The sequence below is a fragment of the Zootoca vivipara genome, chromosome 8 (genome assembly GCF_965207765.1).
Source record: "Zootoca vivipara chromosome 8, rZooViv2.hap1.1, whole genome shotgun sequence".
Lineage (NCBI taxonomy): Eukaryota > Metazoa > Chordata > Lepidosauria > Squamata > Lacertidae > Zootoca > Zootoca vivipara.
The window spans coordinates 27,304,289-27,322,761 of record NC_142591.1 but is presented as its reverse complement, the minus strand read 5'-3'; the positions used below and the strand labels follow the sequence as shown (position 1 = coordinate 27,322,761).

The following is an 18,473-nucleotide window of genomic DNA, read 5'->3' as shown; positions in this document are numbered from 1 at the left end:
GGTGGTGTGTTGCAAGAAGGCCTCTTTTTGTAACTCAAGATACTTGGTACATTAAACCAGACATTAAAGAGACTACTGGGATTGAGAATAAAGATTGACAAAACACAGTTTGCCTAAGCCCTAAACTATCACCTTAAGAAACACAGACCTTATTGATGTATTGTCACTCCATGGCTGAATATGTGGCAAGCCTGAGTGTCATGGTAAGTAAACACAGAATAATTTCTTATCTCAGTTCTGTGGTATCCTTTACAGAAACAGCTTGCAAAATCTATTCCTCTGGTGGAAGTACTCAGCAAAAAAATGCATGTAAGTGTTGTCAACAAGGTATTTCACAAATAATTACAGGCTTGAGTTCCCTCATGCCAGGTTTGGTGGAGGTGTAAATGTCCCACAGATTTTACTGAAATTAATAGAAATTTAAGCAAGTGTAAACTAATGTTTGTGATGGAAAAATTAAAGAGACTTGGCAGAAAAAGCACACAAAATCCAGTTGTGGCTCCATTAAACAGGCATGTTTTAAGAAGCAATTCTTTTGCAAATTCCTTGTATGAGCTGACCTGAACTGCACCTTCTAGTCTATTGTGCAGATCCGAACACAGTCATCCTTTGGTTTTTGTACTTCCCCAAATGATGCAATTTTTGGCTCAACAGCTTATAAAAATGTGTACATCAAGCTAAAAACACACTTAAGCATTAGTTCTTTGGGAGAAAAGATGTTCAAAAATGCATATTTAAATATGAATTTCTGTGCATCGAAGAAACCATAGATTAATTAACAAATGGGATGGGAGGGGTGGCCAACTCCCAAGAGACTGTGATCTACTCACAGAGTTAAAAAGTGGCGGTGATCTACCCCCTTTTGGGGGGTTCAGGTTGAGCTTTTTTTTAAGAAGGAGGAAGGCCCATTTTTTAGGGGTTCAGGTCAAAGTTGTAGGGCTTTTTTAGGGGGAAGGAAAGCCCAATTTCTTTGGGGTGCAGGGCAAAAATGTTGAGCTTTTTTTAGGGAAGTCAAAGTTGTTGAGCTTCTTTGGGGCGAGCCAGTGGTCTATCAGTGATCTACCACAGACGACCAGTGATTTACAGGTAGATCATGATCTACCTGTTGGACGTGCCTGGAATAGACTTATGCAAGGACCTTGTGGAGCACTGCAGAGGGTGCTGGGCTGCAGCTCCCTTCATCAGTGACTATGGACCGTGGTGGCTGGGGCTAATGAAAGTTACAGTCCTACGTTGGCTACCCCTGCATTAGACCAATGCTCAAGCCCAAGGCTTCCCCTAAGCCAGTGTTTCTCAACCAGTGTGCCTCCAGATGTTTTGGGACTACAACTCCCATCATTCCTGACCACTGGTCTTGCTAGCTAGGGATGATGGGAGTTGTATTCCCAAAACATCTGGAGGCACACTGGTTGAGAAACACTGCCCTAAGCTATGTACCTTGTCAGCAGCTGTGAGCCGTGTCCATGGCTTGTCTGCCCGCCTGTCGTAGTCCTGAGCATCTGCCACTTCCACATAATCACTAAAGCGGATGAGAATTTTCCTTTCGCGCAGCTCTTCTACTGTAGGCCTTTGACTTAGCTGTAGGGAAAAAGAGAAGTGTTCCAAAATGTCATTCTTCCCCAAAGCGCTATGCTGATTTCTTGCGCTGACCAAAGGGAAGGGAAGAGAGAAAGTTAAAAGAAATGCTGCTTTATTTTCCAGTTCCTCATCTATGTCCAGTGGCTGGTTTTTAATCGCTGTTTCTGCCATCTTAACATTAGATGTGAGGCCACCAAGAGACATCCCTCGTACTAAAAGGCTGCCTATTATTTCTGAATACTGGAGCATGGCTAGACTGAATGCATGATTTGTTAATTTCACACCCACCACTGATTCTTCATAACTCCATCAAACGTTGAGGGAGTCCAGTCAGGGCACCTTGTTAAAGGGCCTTCTTGGTGGTGGCATCGTGGATGTGCAACACCCACTTTTCAAAAACTAGAGAAAACTTACCTGATCTGTCAGACTGTAGAGACACATGGAGGAAATTAACTCTGCTTTCCTTGTTTGCTGTTTATGATTCTCCATTTATTCAATTTCATACATTTTGGCAAGGAGGTAGTTCGTAAATATTAAAATAAATAAATCTGACAGTTCCAAATTGATCTGAAAAGTTGACTGAGAAGCGTAGCTGCTGCTGCTTCTTTGGTATCTCATACTCTTGGAGGGGCTAACCGGTGCAATGAGACCCCAAAGTGACAGTCAATTGGTAAAGCGATGCCAATATATATTTGAGCAAGGGACGTGCAAATATTCTCACAACTCCATGACAAACTGATGCCCTGTTCCCAGGGTGCTTTGAAGCAGTTGGAACATGCATCCAAACTGATTAAATATTGCACTTCACCCACTACTGATGTGCCGTTTCTGACCTGACTGAAAAAGAAGCACAATTACAAATGGCCTGATCAGAGACACGGCATCTCAAAAAGACTGTATTCTGTGACCTGACACAAGCAACTGGAGGTGCCATGTGTTCTATATAAAATCACCCTGGGTTCAGTGACTTAACAATAAACTTGTTGGCAGGACGTTTTGCTGCATTCTCAGAGCTTGTCAAACTATCTCCAACGGCCTGAAGGTGGACCTGGAGGCTTTTCTGCTTTTCAGAGTTGGTGTAAAAGTATTCTAGGTGAATACAATATTTCTTAAACCAGCTTTGCTGAGAACAGCTCTGATATGTCACCCCAAGTTGACAGTAAAGGTACACCCAAAAGGAAGGCCCATTTTTTTCATATCAGAAAAAATAACTCAATTGCTAGTGTACGTTTTCCCATAGAAAGTAAGGCTGAAGTATGTTGATTAAGCTTCCCCAGTTGTTACTTCCAGCCCAATTATATGCACATTTACTCAGAATATGGGGCAATATTCAGATATGCTGTTGGTGGCTAACCAACTGAAAGAGTGCGTGGCATGCAACAATCTTCATTGTACCAAAACAATTATTTATAATGCAGTGATGTTAAAAAAAAAAGGACAACAGTGCTGAGAGAGGTCTTCACAAATTTGTCATACTTCTGACATACTGTTAAGTCCATATATTTAATAGCTGGTGATAGGCATTTACCCAAGAGCAGAGTATGGCTGAAAAGGACGTCTATTCCCCTTGAATGCACTGAACTTTTAATAAAGCAGAATTACAGGGATTTTCAAAGGAATGGGGCAACCTGTTGAGATCAGTATGTTACATAAATGCCTCTCTTAAATTATGCCCAATCAGTTTCTTCTTTGGAACCATAGATAAGAGCAGCATTTTTGTCCCATTTGTCAGGAGCTACCCTAATCACAATTCTGGAAGAATGCTGCAACCCTAAATTTGATCTTAGGTCCTAAGCTTCTGTTGATACTAGGCCTTATATCTTACAACTATCTAGACTGATTTTACGGTTAATTTAATTTACATTCAATAATGGGTGAATTAAGGGCTTTCCTTTCACGGCCATGCCAGTGGAGATTCAATGGCAAGCCATAGGGCTGTCTAAAATAGAATCCTTCCCCCAGCCTATAGAAGAGGCGAGGAACCTGAAATGAAATAGCTGAATTCACTTTGGGACTTGGGGAAAGGCTTACCTACTCCATGCTACTCATGGGAGCATGGCCACGCTACCCAGCAGATTTAGATACATTAATCTCACAGGATTTGGGTTGTACCTTTTGGCATTAGCAATATGCTTGCATCCAGAAATAAGTATGACCTTGTAATGTCAATCCAACAATGGCCTCATGCTTTATGATCTGATACTGGTGCAGCAGTTGATAACCTAATCTTAAATGTGTTTTTGGACTGGGATGTGCGGACTATGAAGAATATCATGCCACTTCTACTAAAATGCCATTAACTGGAAAAGTGGCTGGAAGCTTATGGATGTCAACAAAATTGGTCCCAGTGATTCAGCAAAAGTGGTTGTTATAGGGGGTACAATCCCCCCCAGAATTTTTCAGAGATGCAGGGTTGTATTAAGGTGAGCAGAATTCCAGTCACTTCCCCTTCCTCTCTTCCCCCATGTAGCTCTCTCCACTTCTCTTCAAAATCTGCTCTAGAGCATTGGAGGAGCCTCTACAGGAGATTCTGAGGCCATGCAGGGAGCTGAAGGGGGAAGGAGAGGAGAGGAAAGCTAGAGCTGTGTGAGTGGAACTCCAGTCGTGCTGGGTTGGATAAAGCCCAAGTCTTTTAATGCTGTGTCACAATGCACATGCATAAAGTTCATTTCGCTGTCGGCTGCACACAAAATTCTGCATGCAACAGGCCTCTTGGATGGAAAACATTTTTCCTATCTAAGCATTACGAAACGCTTATGAAGCCATGTGCTGCCTAGAGCAGAGTAATAATTCTACTCTAATACAGTGAAAGCCCCCAAGCAGGTTATAAATACAATCAGGGACTATAGCTTGGATTTCTCATCCTTCGGTGCATAGGTCACCAAAAAGACCTTTGTCTTTTTTTTATGAACTATGCATCTAGGCCTGCCTGGAATCTCTGTTTGCCAACCCATTCCTTTGAGCTTGAATCCTAACAGTTGAAAGCATCTCACCAGAGACCAGGGGCACGGAACCGTTTTTCAGAGGGCTGCATTCCCGTCTGGGAAATCTGAAGGATCCGTGGTGGTGGGTGGAGCCAAAGGCAAAGGTGGGCGGAGCAATACATGTAAATGTTAGCGTTGTGAAGTAGGGCTGGTTTGCATACACCTCTGCCTTTATTCTCCAGCCAGATTCCTGGAGTTCAATGATATATTCCAGCCAGGCAAAAATACAAGGGAGTGTGGTATAATGAGAGTCTCGAGGGCCAAGAAGACAGGCTTGGAGGGATATATTTGGCCTTCTGAGGTTCCCAACTCTGCCATAAACCAAGAAAGGATGCTCTATAACATCCCTGTGCAAGGCTTGCAGATTCCCCCCCCCCCATGTACAAAACAGTAGCCTTATTCTATGCGGCCTAAGGGTGCATCTTGTGCTTCCCCATTACACAGTGACAGCTAAATTTGAGTTGCAGACATCACTGAACTACAAAGAGGACATTTTTATCTTTGCTGCTGCCGCCGCCACTGCCATCATCATCATAACTCCACAATGATTATTTATTTCGCATGTGGTCCTAAACCAAATAAGCAACAAGTCCCCTGAAACCTGACACTGGGAATATCAAAGATTGGATTAAAAGCTTGTGCACTCAAAAGCAAATGTGGAATTGCATCCTCTCTGTTCATGTGATGTTTCCCCACCACAGCATAAATTAAGGACGAAGTGCCAGCGTTATCACGGAGTTCAAAGCTTTGGGCTGTTTGTCACAGATTCTGGATGCTATTCAAATGAAAAACATAATGTCCTTATTTATATTTTCGTGATGACAAGGGATCAAAAAAGAAGAACTTGTAAGCTAAATATAGACTTAAAACAATGATTTAGACTGAATAGTGAAGTCACTTTCTACTGTCATCAGCACATTCTGTGTTTTCAGGGAATAAGAGAAAAGTGATGCTTGAGTACAGGACAGCAGGAATTTTCACACTGATCTGACTCTCTGGAGCTGAGACAGGCAACTTTAGGGCCTGCGGGATTATATTTGACCTATTAAGGGTTTCCCCCCCAGCCTGGGCATGTGACTCATTCATGGACTGACTGCTCCAGGGGGAGATCTTTAGTGGGAGGGATATGACCTATGGGCATTGCTTAGTCCCTGCTCCAGAGGAAACTGGGCTAGGTGAACAAGTCTTAAGAAAGCAAGACTCCCTTGTCATAAATAATTACAACTGTGATTTTAAAGCAATTAACGTGTCTTGTGATGGTTGGGAAAACGCTAACGGAATGAAGCCTTTGAACAGAAAGGAGGAAACGCTTAATCTGCTTTGTAAGGAAATGAGCTTGGGTTCTATCCAGTTATCTTCCTCATCCTGTCCTTTGCCTGACTGAGGCTTTCATCGCCCATCCATATAGGAAGCTTCTGATATTTTGGGTTAATGCTTTAGAACACGATTGGGAGTGAAGATGTCCTATATATAGATTGTGGCACGGCTCAAGCTGAACCTGACCCTAAAATTCCCCGTGTACTCCCAGGGAGGCTCACCTGGCACCTTCGTCACATATCTTTAGGCATCAGGCAAAAACTTTCCTCTACAACCAGGCCTTTGGCTAATTAAACAATCTATATGGCCTTTTAAATTGGGGTGGGGGGTAATTGTTTTTGCTTGTTACTATGTTGTGCATTTTTTTAAATACTGTAAACCACCCTGTGATCCTCAAAAGTTGGTATAGAAATTTAATAAATAAAATAAACTATAAATATATAAACAAGATAAAAAGCAAGCTTGAAAGGAACAGGTACGGTTCCTTAAGAATATAGCCAAGCAGGGGCTGAAGGCTTGGAGCAAGTACAAGTTACTACCAGGGCCTTAAAACCATAATATGCTCACTGAGCATTAGGCTGCCCTGTGGCCCTCTGCATATTTGAAGCACTGATTCCACTACAAATGTAGGGTGTGGCACAGAATTCTGCCCAAGACCAAGATATCTAGAGCAGCGGTTAGAAGGAATATGGGCAAGAACTGAATCGCAGCAACAGCTTGTATGCAGGTATTAACAGCGCAGGACACAAACAGCAAAGGCCACTTGCACTCTTGCCAAAGCTAGCGACATTTGTCCATATTTCCCATATTATAGCACATGCAAAAACATCAATGCAACGCGTTCTCTCTCAAGTAAGCTCTTGGATGCCTTTACACAGCCGACATTTTCTAGCTTTCACAGCACTTCCATGTAAGGAACTGACTTAGTTGATGCCTGTGACAATCATGAAAAAGCACCCTTGAACTTGACTTTGTTTTCACACCACTAAATAAGCACAACCCACTGGGGATTTCTGGTGCCTAAGCTTTATGGCACAAATAGGGAGCTGTGCGGGAGAACCTTCCTTGGCACAACTCTCACTCATTTTAAGGAAGTGTGTTCAAGAGATGCTCCCAGTGTTCTGCTACGACTATACCAGTGAAGCGAGCAGACTGGGTATATTCAGATAATCCCTCACTGTTTCATTGGCCTCACTTGGCAGTTCTAAGTGTATGGCTAGAACTGAGTGTCATGTTCCCACAAAACCACAGAAGTCCGGAGAAGGAAGGTGGTGATAGTACTTGGCTTTCCATTTTGTTGGACCCCATGGGCAATTGGTTGGCCAAATGGCCAGATTCACCAAATGAGATAGTACAACAGTTATGATGTGATAAATCAGTGTTGGGGGACCTTTGTCCAGGTGTTGTTGGACTAAAACTTCCCTCTGCTCCAGCCAGCATAGCCAATGGTCAGGGATGATGCAAGCTGTAGTTCTGCAACATCTTGACTGCAATGGGATCTCCACCCCGCCCCCTCCAGAAAAGTACCGTAGTTGTCTAAATCTCACCAGAGCTATCTATGCTACTATAAATAGCATGACTCATTGGTGGTCAACCTTCTGGGCAATTGCGCCAAAGTATGTACCAGGCTCCTACATACTGCACAGAATATATGCAGCCCACTCACGGTGCCTTGGAGTGCCTCTTGACTATGCTGTTGATCCAGGGACCAGGCAGCAATGCTCTGCCTTTGCTGAAGACAAGTCGGTTTGCCTTCCGGGCCCACTAGGAACAATGCAAGCTCTCACTGTCTGTGTCATCAGCTGGCTACAAATACCCTCAAATATCCACACCTGTGCTGCAGCTTAAATAAATGAAAGCTGTTCATTTCAAACGTTGATACTAAGCCAATTTCCAGTCCAGTATCTCACAAAGCTGAATTCCCCCGGCTTCCAAAACAGGGCAGACCAACATGGGTGGGGCTACCATGCGAAGCCACAATCCAGGAATATAAAATAACATCCTAGGCAAAATGTCTACGAGAAGCATGAAACGTCGTCTGACATGCTGAGAATTTCCTTGGCGTTTCAGCTATTACTATGACAACAACTCAGGTGTTGATAATGTCCTGTCGTGTTACCCCTTCCCTCTTTGTTGCATCAGCACACCTGTTTCTTGCAGGAGTCAGTGTCCAGAGGCAGAAAATCCAATTTGTAGCAGCACAAAAACCTCCTGCCTATTTGGGTTTAAGACAAGGTGGTGAAGGCCGAATGTGTCTAAGACAGGGGCCAAGAGTGGCACAGGGGATTCTGCCCCTTGAAGTTTCTTTGTTTTCAATGAGAAACACAATTTATCCAAATTAACAGCAGCTTCTGTTTTCTCACCTAATCTCCTCCTCCTCTGGCTGGTCACACCACTCTCAAGATCCCATTATTTCTAACACTCTGCCGCTGCTCTGAGACAACAGGAGGTCAACGGAGAAAATGACTGACCTGCAAATCATTTGCTAACATGGTTTTGCTTTATAAATGAAACAGAGGCACAGAGAGAAAGAGACTGCCTTTATGCAGCGGGGGTAACAAAGTTATGTAAATAGGAAGACAATAAGCTGTCTTATATGGACTCAAACCAATGACCCATCTAGCTCATTACTGCCCACACTGCCGGGCAGCAGCTCTCCACAATTTCAGACAGGGTTCTCCACCAGCCTACTTGGTGATGCCGGGGGTTGAATCTGGGATCGTCTGTATGCCAAAAAGATGCTCTATCACTGAACTATGGCCCTTACCCATCCTGAAAATGTGCTCTGAATTTCAGAGGCTGCAGGTTAATGTGCACAGTCAATCCAAAGTTAAACACTCCCACTCAACAGGATTCTAAGATGCTTAGGGCAGCATTCAAAGAAAGTAGTTCCATTAGTGCAAAGACTTGTGGCTGTCCTGTGGAACTTCCCCTCCCTCTCCTCTCAATGCATGTGTGGCGCAATGGTTAGAGTGCTGGACTATGACCTGGGAGACCAGGGTTCGAAACCCATCCCCACCGCACTCAGCCATGAAGCTCACTGGGTGATCTTGGGACAGCTACCATCTCTTAGCCTAACGTATCTCTCAGGATTGTTGTGAGGATGAAATGGGGAGAATGAGAACTATGTACATCACCCTGAGATCCTTGGAAGATAAAGGTGGTATATATAGATGTAATAAAGGAAATAAATGCAATTAAAAGTTGCAACTAAATCTATCAGCTTACAAGAAAGAGTGGTTTGTAAAGGCCTGTTTTCATGAGTTCAGGTAAATATGTGTTGACGTTGGTGTAATTTTCATGCATTAGAAGGTTTTCCGATCTTTTACATAAATATTCTCTCAAAAAAACTTACACTGTTCTCTAATGATTTATTCCCATCTGGTTCAAATGTGACAAATAACCAGGCTTTCATTCTTAAACATCTATTCTTCAGTTTAATGTATCACGAGTGGCGTTGGGGAGATGTCACATTCAACAAGAACAGAATTAGGCTAACGCTGAGCGCTTTTGAAAAAAGCAACACTAAACCTTCACAAAGCATTTCCTGCTGCACAGCCTAATATTTCCTTTTTGTGTGGTTTTACTCTAAAGGAATAACAATCATCTTTTCCTTCTGGAGTAGTACTCTCTGTGCTGCTTGCTTTTTGCTGCCTGTCTGATCTTGAGAAGATAAATTTAGCATATGAAGATTCATGCACAAATAGATAAATGGGTGATCTCTTATACAGACTGAAAAACAGGAACTGCTATATATTGGATGGAGAAGCATGGCTGCATGTGAGCTTACACCATCATGCATACAAGATAATGTGTAATGGATGCATGCTGTATGTATGACTAAACCCTGCAATTTTCCACCTCGAAAAACTGATGAAGGATTACAGTCAGGAATAGGCTCGCTGACTAAACCGACCAGCTCACAGTTCCACTTAAAATTGTTCAACTTTAAGCTTAAGGCAGTAATCCTATGTGCACTTATATATGAGAGTAAGTCCCACTGAACCCAGTGGAACTTGCATCTGAGTAAACATCCATAGGATTGAGCGGTAAACCCTATTGATGTTGATAATGATATTGATATTGATACTACTACTATACTGCCGTTCATGTGAGGATCGCAGGGCCATTTACTATATAAAAAACACACAAAAATAAATAACATAGTAACAAGCAAAAACAATACACCCCTGTTTAAAAAGTGATCGATTGTTTCATTCACCAAAGGCTGGAGGGAAGAAAATGTTTCGGACACATCAAGGCCATATTTATCTGGTTAATTTTTTAGATTTTTTTTTTGCACTTTCCATTCTGTCCTATGTCTGTCTGTCTCATATCCCTCCAACCTACAGGAACAGCAGCCTGTTTTCACTACAGAAAAGCGGTGCCCCGGTAATTTCCCCAGTGAATGAGTGGAGCACTGAGAAACTTTGCTTCTTCCTGGTCAGCAAGGCAGCTACGCCAAGGTTTGGCAGAGTGTGTCATCTGAAATCAGACTTATGCTTAAGCTACCTTCTTGCTAACCATGAGCTGTTTGGACAGTATGCAAAGCCAAACCTTGGTTTAGCTGTCACACCATGCTGAGCTAAAAGGACTGGGGAAAAGCAACGCCTTACCTGTTTGACTTACCATGAGGTGCAAACCAGGGTGACCTGCTAAGCACTTGACATTTTTGGAGCCCCAAGCAGTTTGCTGAGCCCCTGACTGGCTGCTTTCAGCTTGGTGACTCACATTGCATGGAGACGTACCCCAACTACATGAATGCATTGCAATACCCAGGAATATCCCTCTGAAGCTTTCAAAAGAGGTAACTACAGAAAATGTTTCAAGGGTTCTTTCTAAAGAAGCTAGTGCAGTTTGCACAAACTATGCTCAGCAATTTTTTTAAAAAAAGCACACCACAAAAACAGAGTCAAAAATGGCAATGAATTAAAAGATTCAGTTAAAAGCTTTAAGGGCCCCCAAGAATGGAAGGAAGTAGCAGTAACTTCTCACCTTGCGTGTTAATCTTCTCTTTATCTCCCGTTTTTCTTCCTGCTCTTCTTGCTCATTCCGCGCTGGAAAAGATTTACGGTGTTGTAGACTGGTTGTACACGTGAAATATGAAAAATCTGGCAAGCACTGGGATGGGGTTATTGATATTTTGGTCTTTCCCTTCCGAGGGATGCCTGGGAGCAGTCAACTTCCTGCTACCTCTTCCCCAACACCTTCCTTTGTACACCTTGCAAAACATCCAAATCCTTTTTCCTCTGGCTAAGTGCTGGCATGAATTTCATTCCTTTAACTGGGCTCAGTTCATGCCAACTATTAGGCAGGGAGCCAAGGGGCTTCCTGAGCCACTACCTCTGTGCCTCAGGGTCTATCAGCTGTGGGGGGGGGGGGGAAGAGAGGAACGATACCACTGCCAGCCTCAGTGCAGAGCACAGGGATAAGGCAAGCAGCTCAGGGTTCAGTCTGATGCTTTTAGGGAACAGCTTCTGGAATGAGTCCCAGAAGCATTGCACATACAAGAAGAGAGTTTGTGGCAATGAGCCATCCATGCAGCTCGGTTGCATCTGATCCCATGAACTGAGCTTTGCAAGTCTCAACGCTCAGCATCCTCTATGATGCCTACTGAGACCCATCACTACATTCTTTCAAATATATGCAGTTACAAACACCATTGGTTACAGCTGATGCAGCCAGTGAAAAGATGTAAATGGGCCTATTTTGCTGATTTATTTTTTAACCTACAGCAGGAAAATAGGTAATAGCCAGGGCCCAGCTGCAGGTACCTGGATATACACCTCTGCGTTTAAAATTAAGTGTTTGTTTAGCACATTGTTGTTGTTTTAAACAGTATTTTTCCCCCAAAAAAGAAAAACTTGAAAAATTGCTTTGGGGAGGCTTTGTAATTGTCAAAAGGGACAGCCAATTAACACTGTGCACATCCTTAATATGCAAAATGGAAGAGTGGGTTTCCCCCAAGTGCAATCCTTAAATGTACTTGTATATCTGACCTAAAGGAGGTGAGTGCGGTACCAGAGTAAGGAGGCCACTCAAATCACATGTTTCTCGACAAATCCTTAGTTTCCAAAAGCACAACCTACTCATTATAATTCAGTTGCTAACTACATCAAGCTTAGACATACAGGGTGGTATCCAATGCACTGTAGGGATGTAACCCTATGCACATTGACCTGGAAGTAAATCCTGCTTAAATCAGTGGAACTTACTTCTGAGTAAACATGCACAGGAGTGTATTGCAAAAGAACAAGAGCATAACCTGGACTTCCTTGGTTGACAACTTGTGACTCAAAGATGTTCTCCCCTAAGTACCAAACTGAAAATGCTGATAGCTGTTTGAGACAAGTGCTGTGAATATAGCTTCACAGGAAATCTGCTTTGAAGGAGGACAGTAATAAAAGGGCAACGAAAACATGCTTGTCCCTAGCAGAGAGAGGGGTGGAGCGGAAGGGGCCCTTTGCCCAGAGACCCAAGTACGCCATCTCCCCATACCCCTCACAAGTTTGTAGTTACTCACGTTTGAGAATGTTCCTCTGCTCCAATTCTTCAGCAGTTGGCCTCTGGCTCAGTCGTCTGCGGAAAAAGCTCAGGATCAATTTCTGGACCATATCATGCCCTCGGACATTCAGTGTGCTCCCAAGTTACTCTTTGCCCCATAATGCAGAAACTGGGAAGATGACTTTGCCCTGGCATGATGTGCCCTGGTAGGTTCCTCCCCGCTGCTGACCAAGGGGAAACCAAACATGCTGTGTCTTATCAGGAATGCTCCTACCATCTCCACCTCAGGCTAACTGGCTGAGAGATAAGATGCAGGTGTCTCGACTTGTCATCTTCTTCCCTCCCTACCCTTGCAAGCATGACAAGCTCCGTTCCGTGCTCTTCCTTCTCTACGCTTATGTCAGCCTCCAAACTGTGGCCTGCTTGTCCAAAGAGGCAGTGAAACAAAGGCGGCTAACAGCCCAGAAACGACGCCGAAGCATGGTTAGCACAATAATGGCTCTTTTTTGCCTCCTCAGTCCTCACTTTCCCTCTGAAAACCTTTATGCAATTTTTTAATGACGAATTAACAGTGGTCAAATGCACTTTCTCCTGCCAGCGTATATTTTGCCTACAACAAACACAAGCACATGGTGTAAAGGGCAAGCATATTCTAGGACGTAAGAGCAGCCAAGGAGCTGGGGGGGGGGAAGTGAGGTAAGAAAAACATAGATGGCTGAGAACACTGTTGTTCCGAACCCGCTGCGACATTCAATAGCAGTTTTGTCTCTGGCTTCAAGTAACTCCTTCTCCCTAAGGCCACAGATGGTTATTAGTGGCGCTGAAAGCTGTCCTCTACGTTTTCAAATGCTTTCTTCCCCTAAGAGGCTTCCCTTAGAATTTCTCAGCAGGTGTGGGGGTTTCAGCTTGCCTTACTGTTGCAAGGTGGTCAAGGGTGATGTGTGTGTGTGTGTTACTTTCCAGCAAACATTGCTCTAGCACTCTGCAGCCTCCCCAGCTGCCCTCGCTTCCCAATTTGAAAAATCCCCTTCAGCGAAGTTATCCCCTGGCCTTCTATTGGAGCGATGGCACCAGGGGAGGCTACAGAGTGCAGACCACCGGTAATTCATAGAATGAAAAAGGGATACTTAACAAGCAGCCCTTGCCACCTTAAAAGTGAAGTAAGCATGATGAAAAAATCTTGCACCCTACCCATGAGAACTTCACAGAAATCTTATCTTCCCTTTGATAATTTTCAGTTATCTTTTCTCGCTAACTGATGCGACTATACTTAGGGAGGTGGGAAACACAGGAGAATTTTTTGGCACAGCACTAATGATTACTCAAATATAATTCATCTGTAGTTTATCAATATAATCAAAGCTTGATCTCCAAGGGTACAAACCTGCAGGAAGTTCTCCTATGCTAAGTCCTAACCATATGAATGGAACTACCAGAGAAAGGTATGCCTGCTCTGCTCCCATTCATCTCAATGGGGCGTGTGTAAGAGAACGTCCCAGCAGATTGTTCCTTGTGGATTAATTTGGCCATATTGCGTTTGCATTTGCTGGCTCCATAGCCTCTTTCTTTTGTATTTTAAAGGCTGAAGAGAGACATATAAGGGAAATGGCAGTTCGAGTGGGACCCTCACCTGTAGTTCAAACTAGGGGATGCCTCAAGCATTTGATCAAGGGTGCTCACAAACACTGACCAAAAGCCTTTCATCAGATGCTTGAGAGCAGTATTGAGATGAACACAGACTTGTGTGCAGGGCTGCCTTCTGCCCAGTCCTGTAAAGTGGCACCTGCACCTTCCATAGCCTGAAGGTGAAGAAACTTACCTTCAGGCTGGCAGAAGGAAAGGCATTCTACCAACACCCCTGGTAGGAGAGATGCTGCATAGACCAGTTGCATTTTCCCCATTGGGGACACTGGGAACTGTTGCATCGCCAGTGGGAAAGGAGAAGGCAAAGGAGAAGGCCCTCAGGGGGCCTGGTCATTTGATGGGAGCTGCATGCCCCATATCACTGTCCGACAGCAGTTGCTAGTCACCTGATCAGCAGTTGCAGTGACCTCCTTTGAACTTTTGACAGGCATCAATCACCTGACACCATTATGAGATTGAGTGACTGACAGGCGACCATAAAAGTTGGCTTGTGGGGTGAGTAATTAAGGAACTGGCCCCCGGGCCTGATCCAGCTTTGACTTAGGAAGTCTCAGTTGCATCCCCAATGGGAAAGACCTTGCCAGGTCTCAGAGCCTCTGCAATTATGGTGGGCACTGCTGTCTTCTGCAAGTAGATTTTTTCATCAGGGTGATGGCATGAGAGAAAGGGCTACATCCACCTCAACCATATCTTCTTAAGTGAGCCTTCATGGCTGTTACTAAGTACAAATAAACCTGCTACATAACTCAGGCCCAATGTAAGAGAAGATGAGAGTTACGGTTCATATAATTTTGGAATCAATGAAAATACGAGAAACTGGCAGAGTGCTTTAAAAAAGGTCAGGATCATGCCACGTGTGTTCAGAATGAACCTATATTCAAGGGCACGCTTTAAAAGGGGACAGCTCTGTTTAAGTACCGCTAATCACAATTATTATCCTTACAGTGCGCAGCCAGTGTTACAAAGAGGATGTTTGAAAGAGTTCACCTTAGGACTGCAAAGCAATTAGACGCGTGGCTTTATCTAGCTGGGCCTGGGAATAAAAATATAAAGCTGCACAGTTCAGCACTGCAATGGGTAGCTTTGTTGTGCTCATTGCAACACGTAGCAAGCATGTTATGTAATGGCTTTTCAGAAGCCTTATTAGAACAGCTTGTTAAAAGGAGGAACACAGACTGTGGAAGCAAGCATTTTCACGGAAATGTTAAAGGGGTTTTGAACCTCGCAGAAAAGGAAAGTAGGTAAAGGCTGCCAACCATCAACTGCAAAAGTATGTTAACACTGTCCATTTCCAATTGTCCTGAACCCTTTAGCTTTTAGCACAGCAGAAGCAAAAAAACCCACAGCATTTCAGAGTATCTGCCCCGCCAAATAACTACAACAAAGATGCCAAGCTTTTTGTCTATATTTGAGATTTTGGTGAACCTTCGGCAGCTATCCTAACTCAAAGGGATACCTGATCTATATTCAACCATATTGAAGCTACGTGACTGTTGACTTTATTCACTCACTAGAGCAGTGTAGTGTAGTGGTTAGTGTGTTGGACTAAGACCTGGGAGACCAGGGTTCAAATCCCCACTCAGCCATGAAGCTCACTGGGTGACCCTGGGCCAGTCAGTGCCTCTCAGCCTAACCTACCTCACAGGGTGGTTGTGGGGATTAAATGAGGAGAGGTAGAACCATGTATGCTCCTTGGAGAAAAAGGTGAAATATAAATGCAAAGAAGAAATAATAGAAAAGTAAAAAAAATTGCCCAGGATAAACAAGGCACCATTGGGAGGGGGTTGGGAAGACATTAACTAAAAGCATGCACTGTGTGATGTCAAGAAATTTGACAAGAACATCTATAAAATTGGAATCTAGTCCTGAACACTCAGTGAGTGAACTGACAGTTTTATAACTCTGGCAAGTTTTTGACTGTTAGAGCACAATGATTTCAGACTTCTCAGTGCACTGCAAAGAGATAAAAAATAAAGTCATCACTCTCCTTAAAGGAAAAAAAAAAAGGGGGGGGGAATTCCAGAGCAACAATAACCCAAGCAATCAGTCAGTATTTTATGGGAGAATTGCTGCTCAGTTTTCAAAACCTCTTTCATATCGTTACTGCCACACACTCTCAATATCATTGTAGAGTTCTCTTTCATCTGCCAAAAGCAACAAGAAAAGCTTCTTCCTTCTTTTATTTCTGTCGGTAGGGATCAGCTTTCAAGCTTCTTTCCCACCACTGCCAACCTCTTTGTGTCCCAATCATCGGCGGAGGTTAGGGATGGCTGTCCTATAAGCTGCTGTGCTCAGGACCGTTTTGAGTTGGTTCTGGGATCTGGCCCTATGCCAAGGGCTGGTCAAGCTGCAGCCATCTACACAGCTGTGTGTGTGTATATATGTCTCTGTGTTTATATAAATACACTATTTTTTCCAAGAAAAAAGTGCCAGTACTCCCCAGCAAGCAGGGGGAGGAGCCAGCATGTGGGGAGGGGTGTGGCCTGATGCCAAGGCTGGGCAGTAAGGGCAGGTTATCTGTTTGATGCTCCCTCGCCCACCCACCCACCCACCTGAAGATGCTGGGGATGGAATCACCTCCTTGCAAGGCAGATGCTCTACCTAAGTCTCCCCATTTTGGCTATATATACATACAAACATATTCAAAGGGTATCAGTATGAATAGAAAGGGATTTTACTAGGTGGAATTGTGCTTGAGGCTTCTATTATTTTCAGCGTCTTTTACAGAGCTGCTTTCAAAGGCAGGATTTGGATGTGAGATTCCATAAAAGGCGGCAGAAGAGATGGGGTGCTTTCCACAGTAGGACCTAGACCCTCCCCTAGAGAGCGACCAGGCACAGCTATATTATTTTGTTTTGACTCCTGTCTTTCCACATTTTGCGCTCAATAAGAGGCAGCTCAACAGCCCACACCCTGCACCCCATAAGAGTCCCAGAGGCCCTCCTGAACTCGCTTCTGAAAATCAGTTACCTGTCAGGAATAGCCAACCTACTTTATACTGATTTTTTTAAAGCCTTATGGGGAGCATTCTGGGCTGAAAAAGTGAGGTATAACTACTAGTAGCAAACCAACAAAAAAACCCCCAGAAAGCTCCCTGTTAAGCAGAAGTTGGAAGGCCACCTGTCGTGGATGCTTTAAGCTGAGATTCCTGCATTGCAGGGGGGTGGACTGGATGGCCCTTGGGCTCCCTTCCAATTCTACAATTCTATGAACAACAGAGGTCATTCTTGCAGTAGTTCTCAGTGCACGCATTGAGTAGTACTCTCAACGTTCATTCAAGAAAATCAATTTCCTCCAATGCCGCAGACCTCATTGCTGCAAACTTTTAGTAAACATAACTGTTCTCATTTGGCTGTTTATGTTTCCCTCCAGGGCAATTTGAAGAACCTTTTGTGTAATGGAGAATGCTGAGTAATTCACAGCACAGTTGGGGAAGGCGCAGGAGCACAACGAGGCTGCAGTGACTGCAGTGATGACGATGAGTGGCAATGACCAAGTTCTCCATGTGGCAACAGGAACCTTTAGCGTTCCACTGCAAAGTCTGGAGGATGGAGGAGGGGGGGGGAGATCCAACTAGACCTGACATTAAATGCGTCATTGCATTTAAAGTGCAGTTGTTGTTGTTGTTGTTGTTGTTGTTGTTGTTGTTGTTTGAATTAAACAACAACATCAGCTAGAGGGGCCTGGTAATATTCAGGATCACAGCAGGTTTAGAGGAGGAATGCAACCCTTTCCTCCCCTGCTTCAGAAAAATCCTTCCTCTGAAGCAAGTATTTTTCACATTAGGAGGAAATCCCATCCGTGCCAATAAGGGATTTATCTGCCCACCAAATGCCAGCTTCAGAGAAGGGATTTTCCTCTTGGTACAGGAGACCCAAGAAAGCAGAAGGAAGTTCAAGAAAGGGTGGGGGAATGGGTGTGAAGAAGCAGCAGCAAAGGCTGACTCAAAATATCTCATGACGTTATTGGACTGCCTGGCCCTTATAAAGTTCTATTCAAATTCTGCCTTGATCCAGACATTACAAAACTGATGTGAAGGACAACAGGTTTGGGATGAGGGCTGGCACACCCATTGAATAATTTTCCATGGATGCTGACCTGGAAGCCAGCACCAAACTGTTGACCAAGAAGCCAACACGAGACTGTATGATTCCAGACCCCTCTCTGTCTCTCCTAGAGACACACACCAGGGCAGGCTGACAATGTCTCTCTCCCCACCCACCTTTTGCTGCCACAAATTCCCCCTCTCCTATGTCTTGTGCTCACTTTCCTCCCAGCGCCATTATCAGTAGGGTTGTTTTTTTTTAATAAAATAAAACAAAAAAAGGAATTTCCTCCTAGTATTGTTTCAGATTCATGTTTCAGTCATTTTAATAATTATGAGAAATTGGCCCCTGGCCTTGCAATGTAGCAGAGAGAGTAATTCTAATGTATCCTCCACTGAGT

General features: G+C 43.9%; 1 protein-coding gene and 1 long non-coding RNA gene across 5 annotated transcripts in view; one reads left to right on the top strand and one right to left on the bottom strand.

Moving 5' to 3' along the window:
* The window catches only part of LOC118090495 (phosphatase and actin regulator 1), a 127,738-nt gene that overhangs the window by 4,201 nt on the left and 105,064 nt on the right, over positions 1 to 18,473 (bottom strand). For all 4 annotated transcript variants that reach the window (XM_088675179.1, XM_088675180.1, XM_088675178.1 and 1 more), the window contains 3 exons: positions 12,403 to 12,458; positions 10,875 to 10,936; positions 1,438 to 1,578 (listed from right to left, as the gene is read on the bottom strand). In XM_088675179.1, coding sequence (XP_088531305.1) covers positions 1,438 to 1,578; positions 10,875 to 10,936; positions 12,403 to 12,458 — 259 coding nt within the window. The remainder of the gene's footprint in view (positions 1 to 1,437; positions 1,579 to 10,874; positions 10,937 to 12,402; positions 12,459 to 18,473) is intronic.
* Positions 185 to 18,330, top strand: LOC148684777 (uncharacterized). The gene is made up of 2 exons (XR_015951383.1): positions 185 to 309; positions 17,400 to 18,330. It is a non-coding gene; the product is annotated as an uncharacterized LOC148684777 (long non-coding RNA).